The sequence below is a fragment of the Cyprinodon variegatus genome, unplaced genomic scaffold (assembly GCF_000732505.1).
Source record: "Cyprinodon variegatus isolate N-32 unplaced genomic scaffold, C_variegatus-1.0 Scaffold539, whole genome shotgun sequence".
Lineage (NCBI taxonomy): Eukaryota > Metazoa > Chordata > Actinopteri > Cyprinodontiformes > Cyprinodontidae > Cyprinodon > Cyprinodon variegatus.
The window spans coordinates 271,693-291,037 of NW_015150992.1; the positions used below are offsets into that span (position 1 = coordinate 271,693).

Consider the following 19,345-nt stretch of genomic DNA (forward strand, 5'->3'; position numbering starts at 1 on the left):
ATATATATATATACATATACATATATATATACATATACATACATATGTTGAAATGATACATTCAGAGATTAATGTTTTTGGTTGGAATTGTATTGGGTTGACCAAAGGCAGGGGGTGCATAACTGTGTAGTGGAAAGAACAGATTGTACAAATGAAAATAAAATCCTAGAAATGTAGTTGTACATGTATTGTTGTTCCTTTACTTTGATGCCCTTGAAGAAAAACTCAATGCAAGCAATTGCCTTCCGAAATCATGTTTGTGGTAAAGATATATCTAACAGTAAAGGACAAAATTGTGAGGTAGCAAAGTTGATTTATCGGACTGTATCCCTAACATTACACATCATTGAGAACTGTGACAGTTCATATGGAATGTTTGTCCATATGAACTGACAATTTGGGCTAGGAGTTAGTCAATGTTAGAGGCTGCCAAAACATCCATTGTAACTCTGGAGGAGCTGCAAAATCCACAGCTTAAGTGGAGCAATCTATTGACAGGTCAACTATTGTTCCTGAATTCAACCAATCTGGCCTTTATTGAAGCAGAGCTAGAAGAAAGCCAAAGGAAATATTGTCTGTACCCAACCATGTTAGGAGACAGAAGGGTGTGTACGTACTATTCCTGTTGAATTTCTTTGTAAAAACGTGGTTAAAAAAGACTGTATAATTTTCCCTCCACTTGATAATTATATTACCTTGGATAGGTTGATTATATAATATGCAAATAAAGTACATTGAAGATTGCAAGTTGGACCGTGATAAAATGTAATACACATCCAAGTGCTCTAAACACTTCTGCAAGACACGGTATAATGCCATGGAATAATGACAGAAAACACAAGATGTTGCTTTGCATTTTTATTAATATCAATAAAGGATTCCTAAATTATGTAAACCCTGAGGGGTCCATCCAGAAAATAAAGCCAACCATCCTCAAGGAGGCTGATTATGAGAGTTTGTCCTTGATGCAGGTTTCCTTTCAGCCTCCAGCCATATTTTGTGATATTCTAAGTCCCCTGTGATGGGCTCTGTTACTGCAACCGCCTCATCATTTTCTCATCATCTCCTTCCCTTAGGTCTTCTCATCGGGTCAGGCTGTGCACTCTATCCACTGGGATGGGACAGCGAAGAAGTCCAGCAGACCTGCAGTAACAGCTCCGACCAATTCAAACTGGGTAAGATTCAACAAATTTCATCAACTTGTCTTGTGTTAAGGTGTTTTAAGCCCCCAAAATTGAAGAACTCGGGGAAACACATATATTTTTCCAAAATGCAAAAAAAAGGACATTTCTAATGTATTCTAAAAGTAATATATTGTCTGAACAATGGCACCCAATCCCCTTTTTATTCAGAAAACAGACACACGCCTCTCGTGCTGTCATACTCTGTAGGGCCATGATATGTTGGTATTTAAAATTCATGATATGATGTCAGCCGATCCTCCTCTAGCTGGTGGTTACAGCTATAAATATGTGCAGAGAATAACTGGGAACTTGGCTTGCGCTCTGTATGCAGCTGGCATTACCAGGTCTAACTCACAGATAGTATTACGCTTTTTTTTTTTTTTTTTTTATCAGACACTTGGGAGGTAGGAAATCTTTTCATCTCACAGCTGCTGCCATATTTGATGCTAATCAAACAGCGTTCAATGTTTTACTTCATCTAAATGTTTTATTAAGAACCCCGGCATTAGCAGACTTCAGAGCCGAGAAGGGAAAAATTATTTAGTGTGATTTAGTTGAATAAACAAGAAAATCCATTTTAAAATTACTCATTAGCCGGGCTGATTGGGTTATGTTCAAAGTTGACATTTTGAGCCCATAGCTGACAAGTGGGATGTGTTGAAATGGAAAATGTATGCAGATTTATGTGTTGAATTTTAATTCAAACTTTCTAAATTGTTTATTTATTTAAAATCACAATAAGCAAAAAAAAAAATCATTATTTTACAAATAAAAAAGAATGGTTATGTGAAGAACTAAAGGCATCTTCTTCAGTGTTATAAACCACCTCTCTGTGTTGTTCTCTATTCTTTTGTTTACATACATACATCCATTTAAATAGCTGCCTCTTAGCCAAGTCCTGCCTATGAAATGCCTCTGCCAGCATTGGAACAACTAAATTCTGCAGGAGAGCTACTCATACTGCAATATAGTGTAATTACGATGCAGTCTAATAACACGTTTGAACATACACCATATGATGCTAGTGATGCAATGCTTTGTTAACGGTATAATTACTCAGTTAATGACAGACACTACAGGAGATTTGCCAAATAAGTAAATAAATAAAGTTATGAGTTACTTCTTTATTAGACATGTTAGAGCTTTTCATACAAGCAGACAGGTTGGTTACGATGGGGTACAGCTGGAGGAAGAGAGAGTCGCATCACTTGTCACGCATTTTGTTTTGGTCTACACATAGTGCTCAGCAGACCACCCAGAGGTGAAAATGTGTCTAATGCTTCTTTAAGTCTTTTTTGATTGAGATGCGATCGGACAGGATTTTAAACTCAACAATTCTAGAAACATTTAAAAAGAATGAGAGATGCTTTGATGTTCACTTCTGATCTGATCCAAAGAGATTCTGATGCATTAATTTGGATTTCTGCACACCCTGAATCCTTTACCAGGATACCAGAGTTTCCTTGATTTAATGTTATCATGCTTACTGTACTGAGGCTGTCATCAACCTCTCTCTACAAGCAATATGATATTTATGATCATATCAATGATCCTAAAAGGCAACTTGAGATTAGGATAAGGTCAGAAAAATAAGTCATACAAACAATAAATTGTGTAAACAAGAAAAATTCCATCCTAAAAACAGCTATACAGTTTTAAGGTTTAAGGTTTTTAGCTATAAATTGTATTTATTAAATCAAAGACAGGTGCCCATAAAGAGAAACAATTTAATGCTGTTCATATGATTTTTAACCAACCTAAAGTTATTATAGAAATTAACTGAATAGACAGGCACCTATGGATCCATTTTCACCAAAATGTGATCTAGACTTTTCTTCAATTTCAGGACTGATACAGATATTAATATCAGATTGGCACTTGTCTAATGAGGATCTTAATTGTGCTCATCTATGCTTCTTGAAAAGATACCCTTCATTTATTGCAATGAATTAAATAGAATATTTCTTTTTTGAAATCCTGAAATAGTGGAGCATCGCAAAACTGCAAACAATCACATTTAATGACTAAATCTAATTTTAATATAGATTTATTTTTTGAAAGTGTAAATATCATTAATATCATTACACCTTTAGAAATATAGCCATGCAAAATATAAAGCACATCTTTTTTTCTCTATTTTTTTGTATTTTTCATTTAACAAAAATGAAAAATGTGAAAAATTCCTGCATGAAAATTCTACTAATTAAATGCACACGAATGGCTGATTTTAATCAGAAAGAAAAACTCTGTGAAACCAAACCCAAATTCCTCTGTTGCTGTTTTGAAGTTTATAGATTTGTGTTTTAACAATATCAGAAAGTAACAACATCAGGGATGAACATAGAGGAGCAATCTTTGTGGCCCATTCATTTTGGTAGGGTAGTAAAACAATTTCACACCTTATTTGAGGTGCATCATTCTTCAGTTAAAAAGCTTTTTCTTTATTGTAAAACATTTTCTTTTTTAAAAAGCCGTCCCCTCTCAAGATCAACTTATCAACACTAGCAGCCTCAGACATGAATGTTTGATCAGAGTATGGTTAGAAAAAGACTTAACATTACCTAGTTTTTTAACTCTCTACTCATTTTAAAAATGAATAGAAATGTAGGTATATTACAAATTTCTGAAAAATGATAATGTCAATGATAACGTACACCATTAGAGCTTGCCAAAGGCCCCTAGGTCCAAACTGAAGGTGTAATAAATGGTACTGAGGGAATCCACATGCTATCTTAGCTGTGTAGCAATACAGAGGGTTTGTTGTTGCATATTTACAGCAATGGGCTTCAAAGGGTTAAGTCAAAAAGTTGTATCTAGATGAACAGTGAGACTTTTAGATCTGCATACTTCCTGTCTGTCCATATATTTCCGACCTTATCTAAGTTTCTTGGGGCAAACAGGAGGGCATACAGTACATATTACACATTAATCCTGCTTTACTCTTTCAGACCCAGAAAAATGCACTGTTTGGTCAAGTACACAACATATTTTAGACCATTTACACAAAAAGTTGCCTTTCTTTTATAATATCTTTGAGCAGCTGTTATTTCGAACTCCCCACTAGAATGATTCCCAAAGGAATTAGTCCTATTTTTTTTTATGTTGTTTATTTGACAACCACATCAATTCTGCTTCATAAATAATAAAAAGATCCAGCAAAAACTGTGGCACGCCGAAATAGGCCTGACATATCTGTCTTCTATCACTTTTGAAACTGGATGACAGGCAGGACTCATCTTTCTGAAATTCAAATCAGTCACACTAGAACAACAGAGCTTATAATCGCTATTAGCCTGTAGGTTCCAAGAGGCAGTAAACATGTAAACAAACCCATAAGTTTTGCTCTGTTTACATACTGGAATTACTACCCCATCACCTTCTAAGTCAATTGGCCTTTGGTTTCTTTTGTAAACAGTCACTAATTAGCTTTAGAAACAAGAGGAACATTTAGGCCGATGGTGTATTTGAGGAAACCCAAAAGGGCACATAAAGAATAAAGGTCAGTTTATTAGGCATGGTCCCTAATAACAGTACAGCGAACCAGCTTATTCAGGGAGGAAAAGCTGTTTCACTCAGCCATTCAGGGCACAAACATCCAAGATGACATATAAGCAGTTGGTGCTTGCTGACAGATTATGTTGGTTTACTCTAAATACCACGGCTCTTTATTAGAGTGACCTACAACACAGCCTACAATTTTATGTTCCTTTACATGGATACACAATAAATTCAGGTCTAAGGGAATGAATCAAAAGATTTATGTTGTGGTACTTAAGAAGTACTGCCATGAGACCACATCGTTCTGTCAGTAATTGTTATGACAAATCATATAGAAGAGCAGGATAAAAGTAAACACTCTTCAATAAGACAAAAAATGTTTTTTAGAGTTCTGTTTTTTTTTTGAAGACAGACAAACACTACAGAAAAGCAAGTTCCGTCAAGCAAATTATGACTTTGTACAGTTAAAAGCTGTCAATACTGTAAAAAAATGACAGGAGTTATGCAACAGCCGTGTTATTCAGAGGAATGCATCATAAAAGATTTACCTTCCCTATAAATTACTGGGATGCCATTACATATCTTAATTATGTTGGGTATCCAGTTCTCATGTCGTAATTTCCTGTTTGAAAGAGCGGACTCTTTTCAGCATCATTGTTAACAAGCATGCTTGCATCAGTGTGTCATTTGCTGCTCCTGGCAAATTAATTTTTTCTTGTTTCTTTCTACTGGAGCTGTTGCTCTCGTTAGCTCCATGACAGGCTGGTGATTTCTTTTTTGTCCCATGCGAGCAGCAGATTTCACACAAATCTTCACACAAATTAATTCTTCTTTCTCATTTATTAATCATGAGGAGTGTAGTTGACAGCTTAGAATGCCTTTGGAGATCACAAACGCTGCATGTGTGTGTTCAATCTGAAGATCAGCGCATAAAGAGGCATGATAAATTCCAGTTATTATTTTGACCACACAGGGTCTTTAGAAATGAAACATTCCCACTTAGTAAACTAATAACAAATAAGTCATATTAACTATTTATTATGCTTATTAAGCTTTTTTGATAAATGTGAAACTGAAGAAAAGATAATTGTGCAAAGTGTAGCAATATTTATGTAAATTCTAATTTTGATATTTAAAGGTACCGATTGACAGTTTTCCTCTTATTAAACTATATAAATGTAAATATTTAAATATTTTCTCAACATTTATTTATGTTCACTAATTTACTACTGATTACATTTTAAAATGATATTTTCATGTTCAAATACACAATTTTTTTTTCCCAAATCGAAGCTACAGAACAGATTGCAGAATCTAATGGCTGTTTAAAATAAAAGCTGCTCTTGAATCTGAGGTTTATTGGGTGTCAAATTTAGTTATTTAGTTAGAGGTCTGAATAGTTGTGATCTTCAGCAACAACAATATTTGGTGCCGGTGTCATTCAACAAATGCATCACAGTTATAACTGTTACTGCTCATTAAATATTCACAAGCTTAGGTGGCATTACAGCATGGGATTCTAACTGAGAGAAAAAAGCTTAAAGGCACACTATGCAACATTTTTCAGTTAATTAATGTGTTCCATAACGTTTTGGATGATTAAATGAGTAATTTCAGGTTGAACAAAGGTATTCTCGGCCGCCCTGGTGGTCTGTGGGGGAAAAACCGCACTTGCAATTGCAGGAGCACCGACCCGCACCCACAGGCTCAGAAGTCTCGCGAGAGTCGGTCTTGCTTTACGGCGAGAACTGCTACACGCCCCCAGTGAAAGGCATGCTTGTTGATAGCACAGTGGCAATCTTTGTGCAGTTATGCTACGTTCACACAGCAAAAGCAGCAAAATTGCGTCTGCTGCTTCATTTTTGCTGCTTGTACCAGTTAGTTCTGACGCGCGGCTGAAGCAGCTTTGCTGCTCTGGCTGCGCGGTGCAAAAGTGTGTCTGACGCGCGTTGAACGGAGCTTCACTATATATATTTTAATATGTTTTTAAGTGAGAAAATACACCTGATAACGTAATCAGTGCAGTGAGTTCCTCCAGATTACAATCCTGCCTTCCAATATTTTTTCTGTCGGAGCCGCTCAGACCCCCACATAGCAGCGGTGCGCCGACAGTTGGAAGCCCTTCATCAGCAGCCTCCTCGCGGTTCACGGCGGCAGCTGGTAGGTGTTTTTCATCTAAATAATCCAAACTGCAGGCAGCAGGATAATAAAAGCGAACATATTCTACCGGCAGATTTCTGCATTTTAAGTTAATTTAGGCGTCAATAAACTGTTTAAGAGGAGTGATAAGAGCGCTCTGATCATCAGCGATGTGTCTCTCTCCCTGCCAGCTCCCAGATCAGCTTCTCTGATTGGTTGAGGCGGCGCGTCAAGCAGCAAAAATAAAATTTTCTTCATCTCGAGCAGCAGCGCGTTTGCGGCGCGTTGCGTCAGATGCTTAAACGCGCCCGACGCGCTGCTTCAGCTGCTCAGACGCGCTGCGCCTGCTGCTCAAAACGCACCGCGGGACCTTTTGCTGCGCCTTGACGCGTGTCAACCATTGACTTTGCATGTAAACTCGCTGCTTCTGTCGCGCCAGCTGCGTTCGCCTGTCTGCTAAGCTCAAAACAACCGCGCCTGGCTTGACGGAGAAACCAGGAGAACAGCTGTGCATATTTACGACAGTGCACTTTTACTTTCGCCCTCTGGGGGGAGCCTCGCTGGAAAATCAACACCGGTTGCATAGTGTACCTTTAATCGAATGGAAATTTATAATTTATAAACATGAAACATGAAATTTATAATTTTAAGAAACTAAGTTTGGAAAGTAAGATATTATGAGTAGGTGGTTTTGTTAGTTAGTTGACTTGACATATCATAGCATCAGTCTGGAAATATGCCTAAGGGATTTAGACTTTTTTACTTTAATAATTTTATAGTTCCCCATATTTTTTTTATGATTGTTTATTCAATTAAATTCAGTTTATTTATATAGCGCCAATTCACAACGCATGTCATTTCAAGGCACTTTACAGTTCACCAGATCATACAGTCAAATTGATTCAAAGTTTTCTATCTAATGAAAACCAGTTGATTGCATCGACTCATTGACTCGAATGTAATCCCTCACACTAAGTATGCTTGTAGCGACAGTGGAGAGGAAAAACTCCCTTTTGACAGGAAGAAACCTCCAGCAGAACTAAGCTCAGTGTGAGCGGCCATCTGCGAGTGTGTGATCTTACATGTAATGGAGAGAGGTAGAAAACTAAAAGGCATAGAATAGAAACGTTAGTGTCCTGTATTATGTTTCTACTTTCTACTTTTAAAAGTGTTGCTCTCTCTCTGCCTAAGTGATCTTTCATCACATCAGTAAACAGAGAAAATTAAGCAGCTTGGGCTGCATCTGAGTCTTCTTTACCTAATATCTGCTTTAACACCAAAGTGTTATGTTGTTAGATTGACATGGTAGCTCTTTGATTTGTATGGTAACTGATCGGAAAAGATGACTTTTTTTTTTTCCCCAACATGCCTGTTACAAGTCAGAGCTGCTCAAATTTTAATTTAGCTGGTTCAAGGCATCAGCCATTTTTTGAAGCATCTCTATTTGATCACGAGTTACTGTTAACAATCGATCATTCATGTGTGAAACAGTTTTTTTTTTTTTTTTGGAGTCAGCAGTGACACTAGAGTTAGCCAAATCATAACCTGTATTAACGCAGGACCAATTAGTCAGAATCGGTCCATATTTTTGTTTTATATCAAGGTTTAGTACAGTAATTATGTCAGAATCAGACCAGATATGGATATAAAACATTGGATTATAGATATAGTAAAAATCAGAAGTTTAAAATGAGCAACATGAATAGTTGTTGCAACAATTACAAAATATCAAAAGCAAATTTTTTTTAAACATATATATCTGGGAGTTTTATTACATTTTTATATTGTTAGGCTTTCAGAAACATTCTTTAAAGTCCTTGGCATGCTTCTCACATTTGCTTTAATGATTCTCACAAGCAGAGGGGGAATGTAGGAGCAGCCTGAACAAAAATGTTAAGCATCTGGCTCCATCCTTTTCACCTTACACTGACATGTTAGTATCAAACAGGGATACATGAAACACACATGATGTAACACATCTTATGTACTTTAAATAAAATATATGAAGTTGAAAAGCATTTGGAATTGATCTTTTAGCTCAGTTTCAATGCCCTCTGGTATATTTAATCCATTTTTCTTGGATTGCTATTTAAAAGAGGGATTAATTCTAAAAAAACAATTGTTGTAAATAATAGTATTACTAATTATAATGATAGTATAATCAAATTAGAAAATCACAGACAGCTAATTCTGATGTTTGAATACCAAAACATATCCATATAAAATCAAAAACATACAAGCAATTATCATTACATTCTAAAATATTAGAGTAAAACCAATCCTAATACATACAAACATGCATCACACGACACCTAACATGTTTTTAAGAATTTCGTATACTTATAGGTCATTTGTAAGAGGGAAGAAGTTGCTTTATATGGTAACATTTTTAGTTGAACACAGTGAATAAAATCCTGTTGCAACAATTTCAGGACCACCTTGTTTTATAGCCACCACTTTTTGTTGTATTTAGATTTCGGTGGTGGAGATTCTGAAACAGGCTCATATTACATTGTGATTAAAGTCCAGCATATTTGACTTGCATGTGCTTGGGGGCCCTCAGCGTTCCCCATCTGGAACAAGTGATTGTAAACAAAACATTATAGTTTTTCTGCTCCAACAAGTCTTTGAAATGTGAGAGAAATAAACTAAGCCTGCGTTGAATTCTGCTCTGCTTTTCAAAATGACTTCACCTTCTGAGTTTTCTCTGCTGAGTTTTTTCCGGCTTGAGTTGTAAAACTTTTGGCAGATTTTTATCATAAGCTACAAATTACTTTCCTGAAATCTGCCATCGAAGAGCTCACCCAACTTCATAGGGAACAGAAATCAAAACTGAGAAAATGTTCTTTAATCCTTTGCTTTGCTCTGCAGGTTCCTGTCAAATTGGCTGGGCATACTACTGCACAGGGGCGGGCGCCGCCACTGCAATGCTCCTTTGCACCTGGCTCTCCTGCTTTGCCGGGAAGAAGCAGAAGCATTACCCGTACTGACAAGAGAATCGAAGAGAAAGGGACAGACTGAGACCTCGGGACTCCAACTGTGTGGACTCAGACAGGTACAGCACACCAGGCACCAAAGACGGCAAGTCATTATGGTGCTCAGCACAAACTTCAGGAAGCGTCTCATCTGACGACTGCAGAGACTGTTTCATAATGCAGCACACATATGGCTCTGAAAGTTCCTAAAAGAAAGACATATGGACCAAGCTTATTAGTAAAGTTGTTACACTATTCTTTTATTTCTTTTATCTGTACCTCCTACAGTCATTAATGTTTATGTGATTGTGTGGTCTGTAAAGAGCAGAAAATATATTCCCGTTTTATTCCAGAATTGTTCCCATCCCTTCCGTGTCTCTCATTCTTGCCTTAAACAACCTAAAATGCAATAATGCTTGTTATGATAAGCAGTTTAGAAAACTGGCCGCCTTGCTCCTCGGCTCAGCGTTTTTTCAGATTTCACAAATTTAAGCAGAGTTTATTTAACACGTTCATAAGATATACAAAGTGTATGGTATTGTATTTTATCATTTTATCACCTGTTTTGTATTCACTCTCAAATAATTCTTTGTCATGCTTATTGTTTTGTAAATAAATGTTTAATGAAATCCTGCTTTCAAGTGTGTTTTTTTTCTATCAGGTCACCAGCGACCAAAGCCAGCCCTGGAGCAAATTGGGAAAGGCCTTCACATTCCTAAAAAGCCTTTCCCACGACTTCCCTATCTCAGAACTATTTGCTACATATGGAAGCTCTGAGAATTTAACTTTCCCCTGTTATTGATGAGTTAAATCTCATGACCTCTAGTCAGAGTATTTGCTTTTTTGATCAGGTTTCTCGACTTCAAAACCCCAAAGTGGTCCAGACAAAGCCTGGGATGTAATCACACCCTGGGAAATTGAGCGGCTCTGAATCCAGCAGCCTACCAGCTTAATGTCAGGGGGTATCTCACAGTTCCTGAACCCGACTGCATGGTGGGAATAACAATAAGGATAACCTTACGTGTCATTAGAGAGGCAAGTTACACGTTTTATTTCCAGCCATTTATTCCTCTGCAATTTTTCCTCCTTTGATTAACCAACACCAAATTCAATCCCATGTGTGCACAAAGTCGGCTCATTTACAATGCAACTGTTCTCAATGTATTTGGCCCTCATTAGCAGTTCCATTTTCTCACAATGCCCAGCATTCCTGCAGATAATGGAAACACACACTTCTCCCCTCCATTCCCATTTGAGAAATATCTCTGGGTGCACGCTCTGATGTTTAATATGTTAGCGCAGCTCGTCTGCATTCTGCTTCCTTCTCTTTCTCTCTGATCTACAACGCTGATTGATATCAGCAGCGATTGTTGCAGCAAGTCAACCAGCAGAGGCGGACATATTGGGGTCAACTTGGAGCGCTTACTACTTGATGCCAGCACCCTGTACCTCAGACTGACAATACACACCCTTCAATGTTAGAAATTGTCGGCTGATTGTCTTTAAACATGTTAATGTGTGCAAACTGAAAAGTACAGCTGCTCTCATCAGAGCTCCTTTGCATGGAGACTCACAAGTGAATCTGCTTACTCTGAGTAGAATAATTTTACTCAGTAGTGAGGACCATGCTTTGATTGCATTCACAATTAATCTGAGAAATCATTTTTGTTCCAATAATCAGAAAAAAAATGCTGTTTAAACTAAAGTGATGTTACATTTAACCTTTACTCTGTTAGGAAGCATTTAAAGTTAGAAAAGTTGTAACTTCAATTAAGGTAGATCACAAGCTGTTCATGCCTGTAAAGCTGTTTGATGCCCAGGAGGTTTGCTAAAGTGGAACAAAATGTGTAGGTTTTTTTTTTCATCTTTTTCAAACAGTTTCCAATGTGCTTGCTGTTTTTTTTATGTTTGTTTGAAATACAACTATAATAAATAAATTCAGGCATAAGCCTACCAAATTCATTCTGGTTGAAATAGGCAACCTGTTCTTTGATGCACAGTCTATGAAAAGAGAAGTAGTGAGCTTTACAAAAGTTTTAATAAAATAAAAGGTTATTGTAAGAGCTTTTGTTTAGTGCTTAAAATGTTTTCCTACATGTTTGCTTTGGATAATAAAACAAAAAAAATAATTATATAATCATTAAATGTGGTTTTAAGTCAAGGTTTTAAAGTTTGTCATATTAAGAGTAGCCTTCATGTGAAGGTACACATTTATTTGTTTATCGTTGTGATTAAAAAGGAACAAACATTTTAAACGAGAAATACATAGGTTTGCTAATTTATTAAACGGTTATAAAAAATATGAAATACAAACAAATTCAAATGAGAATAACAAATAACTAAAAAACATAGAGGAAGCTGCAGTAAAGAGTAATATTTTCCATCTAAAAAAGAATAATTGTCCAGAACCTCTGGATTTTTAAGCAAATTTGTAAAGTTTAAAACTAGATGCTGGCTACCATTGTTTAGCTGTGGTCCAGGGAATACTAAATACATACATTGTTTATGTTTCAAAGATTTACAGTGTATTTAGGCCCAAGAACAGTAGGTGTTTTATAGAAAACACTGTTTTAAAAACTTACATCCCCTGGCTGGATCTAGGAGGTATAAGGCGCTAAAATGAATTTAGACAGGGAATCAAGGAGTCAAAAGGGCATTTAAAGAAGTTTATTCTGCTACCTTCTTAAAGAAAGTTTTCTGTAGAGTTGTAAAAGCTTCAGGGAGAGCTCCGTCCAAAATAACAAACAAAACCCTAAAAGAACAATTGGACTTACCTAACTGAAACTAAAACCGAAATATACAAGCCTACAAAATAACCTACCTACAGTAACAAGTACATAAACAGGAGAACACTGGGAAAACTGTAGCTGCCCTAAAAATAAAAACATCTGAAAGAGTTTACATGGCAGCAAATTAACAGTCCATTAGATGCTACAACAACCACAGAGGTGCATGGCAGACAAATGACCAAGAGGCCCTGAAGTAAAGCTTCACCGGCCTTATTTAGTGTACAGCTGTTCGCTAATTGTACTGAGACTCAGGAAACACCATTTAATGTTAGAGGCGGAGCCTAAAACAGAACAAGGTGTTACTTGGGTGCAAAAAACAACATTACATTCATGTTGGGGATGTAACAAAACCTTGAAACTATTGACATATTTGCATGGAGGAAAAAGAGGAGGGGGATGGTGCACAACTAATGAGCAGCGAGAAACATACTATGTGTAACAGATGGCACCAGTAGGTGTTGCACTCTCTGTAGCCTCAGCCCCTATAAAAAGGTAAGCTGGAAGGGTGATAACCAGGAGTTCACTTCCTGTGGCTGGGACCAGGGCTGTGGTGGATCCATGCACCATTGTTGGTGTTCCGGTGGTTGCATTACCTGGGCGTTTATCACTGCTTCTTGCTGTCCTTTAGAGTTTGATTTTTTTTCTTCCTTCTTTTCTCACCTGTTACATATGTAAAGCTTTCTCATTCATAATATATGGTAAATTGCAAAGTAAACCAAAGTAAGGTAGTTTATGGACAGCTGCCATACTCAACACAAGGATATCATTAGTGACACATCACATCTGATCATCATTAGCTTCATATTCACATATTTTTTTAGACTATAGATGCTTTAAAATGGTACAAACTTGCTTTGATCTATACTCTCTCTGGTAAAAACATTCATTTTAGCCAAAGAAAACCTTAAGTTATATTCAATAAACAACAACTAACGTATCTGTAGCAAGTAATATACTACATTCTCAAAATATCTACATAAAGTTACTTTGAACAGTAACTCTGGATGATCTTGAAGACGTATGTTGGTGACGAAAATGTATTTTGTTTTTACCTATCAAACTGTCAACAAGATTGACAATAAACAAAAAGGTAGAAATGAAGAATTCTCTGAAGCAGGTAAAACTTTTCTTAATAATTTTTTTTCCTAATCAAAAAGAAAGTAATACACAGAAAGCAAAGATAGACTACTCCTGCTTATGAACCTTAGATAAAAAGATGCAACTTTAGTCAGTCCATGACTGCAAGCAATTTCCTGGCCAATAACTTTTGGAAATCACGTTATAATGCAGTGCAAATTATATTTTATGGCTCCAAACTGTGCTATCAGGTTTTAGTTCTAGATTATGCCATAATAAATGTGTTAAAGACAGGCTTCAAATAATTTTTAAGAGTTTAAAACATGTTTCTTTGCTAATCTTCAAATAATGCTATTTATCCATTAAATTTAAAAGACATTTGCCTTTTCTTTCTGGCTATAAATGGACCATTGAGCTATCAGTTCTTTTCTTGTTTTTCTAGCTTCTTCAGGAAGAAAGAATCAACATCAAATGGGCTTAAAAACAGAAACAGAAATAGTTTCTAAAACCTTCCAACCCCAAAGAATCTGTTTCTCAAGACATAAAGTCACCATATATTGTTTCCTTTGATGTAGAATCTAAAGAGGAGAAGTGTAGATCAAGACCTTAGTGCAGGACTGATAATCCTCTTGTGCTGTGCTTGTGTTACGAGTTGTTCTACTTGGCTGATTTCTAAACTACTTTCAGAGAGAAAATCTTTTGCAGCCCAACTGAAAAATCTACATAAATCGATTCTTTGTAATGAATATTTCTTTCCCCTGATCGTATCCTGCTGTTCTTTAAAGCAGATCCACTCAAAAGGAAATGTTTAACTATTAATGCTTTGATCTATTAAAAACTGAGAGTGAATATAACAGCAGCACATTAATCATTAAAGGCTTGGATAGTTTGTGCCATTATACTCATACCCTTCATTTATATATCTCTAAAAGTTTAGCTGTGTCAAGCTATAGCTTGTTAATTCCAATCAAAATTTGACTTTTTTTTGGAGTCAAATGAGAAGTCACACTTAATTCAAAGGGCTGAGCTGACCTATGTTCAGAGCTGGCTAAAATAAATAAAGGTTAAATGGACTGCTTTCCTTGGCAAGTTATTTACATATAAAACGACTGGATGTAAGTAGAGTAGCTGAATCAAAGTTACTGACACTTGTAGAATGATAACATTTCCAATCTTACTCTAAATTACTTTATGAAACCTTCTCAGGCTTTAATTTCTTTCATATTATGACACATAAATACAATCAGAATCACTCATCAACTATCGCAGCAACCTCAGTCCTTTATTAATGAAGGTTCCTATGCCAGCTTCATAATACAAGGGTTTCTTTTCCTTTTTAATGATGCTGTCCATGTTTACTTCCTTATGTATAATATCCATTCATCTATCCATCTTCAACTGCTTATCTGTGACCAGGTCGTGAGGGTAGCAGCTTCAGTAGAGCTCCCAGATTTCCCTCTCCCCAGCCACTTGGGCCAGCTCCTCGGAGGGAACCCTAAGGCGCTCCCAGGCCAGCCGGGAAACATAGTCCCTCCGGCTTGTCCTGGGTCTCCTCCTGGGCCTCCTTCCAATGGGTTGTGTCTGGAATACCTCACCAGGAAGACGTCCAGGACACATCCTAACCAGATGCCTGAGCCACATCAACCGGCTCCTCTCGACGTGGAGGAGTAGCGGCTCTACTCTGAGTCCTCACCCTATCTCTAAGGGACAGCCCAGGCACTTTACAGAAGAAAGTTAATTTCAGCCGCTTGTATCCAGGATCTCTATTTCTTTCGGTCATGACCCAAAACTCATGACCATAGATGAAAGTAGGAACATAGATTGACCGCTAAATCGAGACCACAACGGACCGGTACAACGCACGCCGCACCATTTCACCTATCAATCTCCCGCTACATCTCCCCCTCATTCGTGAACAAGACCCCAAGATACTTAAAATCCTCCACTAGGGGCAGTACATGTATAAAATATGTTTTTTTAACCACTTGTGGGTCTAAATTAATTTACTAATCAAAAGAGACAAACAAACAAATCAAAGAGTAAAGATAAAAAAAAAACTTGCTCTGTGTGTTTTTTCTGGGGTTTTTTTGTGTTTTTAACTTGAAGATTTATATTGTAAATTATCATAGTTTTAGTTATGGCGCATGGCATGCAAAGTAACCGTTAACCCACTTCCAGAGTTGAAGGAGTTAAATTAAAACCTGCTCAAATGTTTATCTGACTGATCTGACGCTAAACTGTATTCAGTGATTTTATTGATTTGACAAAAACTAATATTAACTGTTTACAGACATAGAAGTGAAATCTATGATAGTAAACTTGACAAAACCTAATTAGGAACTAGAATCAGAGGCTATTTTTTTTTAAACTCACACACCCATGGCATGAATGGATTCCATCTCAAGGTTCACTGGTTTACCCACAGGGACATGCAGGCTTGTGGTGAGCAAGGTTTCTAAATTAGTGGTGTGTTTGAAGTAAGTGAGAGGTAAAGGGCAAACATGTAAGGAATATTTTAAGCAGAAAAAGATGCTCAGTTTCAAAAGGGCTAGTACTTGTCTTTAAAGCATGTGCATGGCACAGGTGTTTCCAGCTCCAGTGAAGTGATGCTGCTCATTGCATAAGGTCACTGCAGACTGGACGATGTCAGCAGAGGTTTTTGACAGGAGACAAAGCTCACTGCATTGCAATAACTCTGGCCATTGTTGAGTTTCCTTCAAATGGCATGAAAGCGGGGATGAAGTGTCATTGGACAAATGTGAGACCAAAACAATAAAAAATGAACACTATTTGACGACTTTTTGTCCTTCTTAGAGGCCAAGTGCCTGGGTACAAAAAACAGTGATTGTCCCTCTGTTATAGTCTATTGCTAACCTGTCTATATGTATTTACACATGCAACATTATCACCATAAACATCAATGTGTTTCTCCAGGTTTGTATGTAATAGGCCAATAGAAACTAGTGCATAAACACAAAATAAACAAATAAAAATAATAAAATATGGCTTTCATGGTTTTGTGGTGCACCTTTTAAATAATTATTGCTCTCAGTGTCATGTTTTGCTGAGAAAGATTAATTTTTTCTGACATTTTTGTTAAGCTAATCGCTCTTTATCAAAATTACAGTGGGATACTGATTATATAAGGCTAATTCTAGTATGCCCATGTATTTGAGGGTCAATATATGTTCAATTTCTTATGAATATGCTATATTGTGAGGAGTTGCAGGTACTTGTGTGGATCAGTAAACTGGTCCTCATGAGGAAAAACTATTTTCTTGGTTTGGAGGATAGGTTTAGTACTAAAATGTAAACTGAGTTTAGGTTAGGGTTATGTATGTGTTTGTAATGGGTTGAGGTTAATGTCTGGGTCTGTGTTTATGCCATTTAATGGTAAATAAATGAGGGTCAATGGACAGTTCCTGTAAGGATGGCAGGACTAAACATGTCTATGTTTGGGTTTGCATATAAAATAAATTAGAATAATTTTGGAAAAGTTAATTTATTTGACCCTGCGACAGACTGGCGACCTGTCCAGGGTGTACCCTGTCCACAGTTTCTTCCTCTTGAGCTTTAAGTCTTTGCAGCTGCTCTATAGACACCAGGAAACTCCTCAGACTAATGTTCTCATAGCTGATCACTTTGGGCTTTAAAACTCCATTCCTCTAGAGTCATTACCTTCCAACTATGGATATGTCCATGGTCCAACACACCATAACCAATCAGTTGGATTATCTCCTCAACATGCCGTCAAGTTCTCAAAATTTATTTTTGATTCAGATGATAAAGCAGAGACACGTCTGAAAACATCAGGAAGCTGGACATTGAGAAGAGCAGTTTGATTAAGGCAATTGTCTTTCATTTTTAGGTGAGGAATTAAGCTGCTAAATTAAGCCTTCACTCCCTGCCTTTTAACTCGCCACCAAATCTGTGAACTGACCTACTCCGAGTCCATCCATGTTCGCAGCCACATGACCCAGAATCAGATCATCAAGCTGAGCTTGTTCACTACCCAGAACAGTTAGGCACATTACTTCTTTCCCTGAAATGTTTAACCTTCGCTCAAGCCTTTTTAAAGCCTATGCCTTTCAGAATAATCCTAATCTATAAAACTAAAAAGTCCAATCATGCCCTAATTTCTAAACAAATGTAAATAAAATAAATGTTAAATCTACTTATTTTGTGTCCTGCTTATGGTTCTGTGTATTGGTTACAAACAATACCTCAGATTATATCAAACACAGTAAGATCATTAAGAGGCCTTGCAACTGTCTAGATATCAAGATCTCAATTTGAAGACGTACGTGAAGCATTAAATTGGCAAACAGTAACCAGGAAATCTAGAGTTTCTATAAAAATGGAAAAATAAAATAGAATTGCAAGCAAACCTTGTAGTAGGCTAAGAAACATCTCACTGGGGTGGAACATGCTCTATTAAGTATTTACTGAAGACAATTCAAATTTTTTTCAAATATATGCAAATTTATTCACAATTTTAACAGCATTCTTTCTATTGGGACTAGTATTTTACATTTCGTCTTCCACCATTGCATTAAACCTTCCATAAAATTAAGAAATTGTTAATTTCTTTAAGTAAGCAGTTTGCCTTGCTCTCTCTGTCTCACTCATGCCATTGGCAGAAAATATTTCTCTGCAAAGCACTTGACAAAAAACATAAAGATTAAAAGAGCATGCTTGTTACCAATTGAAGCAATTCATTTAAGTTAGAGCAGCATTTTTCTTTTTGAGTAGAAGAGAGCAATGAGTAGCCAAGTACATCTAAAGAGGCGGTGAGGACTCCTAGAGTTGTGAGCAACTACATTTGCAGCACCTAGGGAGCTATTTGGGGCTCGGTGCATTGCTCAAGAGCACTTCAGCTGCAGATAGTGATTGAAAGAGTCAGCACTGAACTTCCATTGTGCCTGAGATATGATTTATAGAATAAAGATGTCTCGGACAAAGCAGAGGGGGAAGATAACTGATATTTGCACAATAAGGAAATTAAAGCAACTTCATTAGAGGGGGAAAAAAGCTTTTCAGTAGGTTAATTAGATATTGAAAATGTGTGAAAGAGAGTCAAGTGCTCTTTAATATTAGATTTATTATGTGTGGACTGGTGCCATTTTAATTTAAAGAGCAGATATTTCCCTGAGCTTTATTACTCCTCTGTATGGAATTTATTCATGGAACAATTAAAGACCTCAGAGAAAAAAGTGGATTATAAAACAAGGCACTGTCAGGCACATTTTGTGCAAACCTCTTTTGGAACTTCTTTGTGACTACAGGCTTCTATCATATTGGCTGATGTTAATATTCATGAGCCATCATCAAGAGAACACGGAGAAACAATGGCAAGAATGGCTGCGGTTGAATGGGAGGAAGCCACAGCTCTCTGATGAATCGGAATTTGGTTCTGTTTGCACTCATCTGAGCCAGGATGGCTTGCCATTATTGGTGGAAAGAAAACATTCAAATTCAGTTCAGAAAATGCTCCAGGAAAATGCAAGGACATCTGTTCAACACTCCTTAATGCAAGTCATTCTACTGTGAAAAATTGGAAGAATAGCACAGGGCTTTGGAGAAGTGTTCATACCCCATTAACCTTCTTTTACAATGTTCTCACATTACAACTATTAATGTCAAACTATGTCTCTAACAGGGGCTGACACCATTCTATTGCTAC

At 36.9% G+C, this 19,345-nt stretch overlaps 1 protein-coding gene across 1 annotated transcript in view; it reads left to right on the plus strand.

Annotated features, from left to right (window-relative positions):
• The window catches only part of lhfp (lipoma HMGIC fusion partner), a 75,809-nt gene extending 65,394 nt beyond the window's left edge, over window positions 1-10,415 (plus strand). The window contains exons 3-4 of the mRNA XM_015391378.1: window positions 1,077-1,175; window positions 9,693-10,415. Coding sequence (XP_015246864.1) covers window positions 1,077-1,175; window positions 9,693-9,811 — 218 coding nt within the window. The 3' untranslated portion in view covers window positions 9,812-10,415. The remainder of the gene's footprint in view (window positions 1-1,076; window positions 1,176-9,692) is intronic.
• Window positions 10,416-19,345: the final 8,930 nt, after the last annotated feature.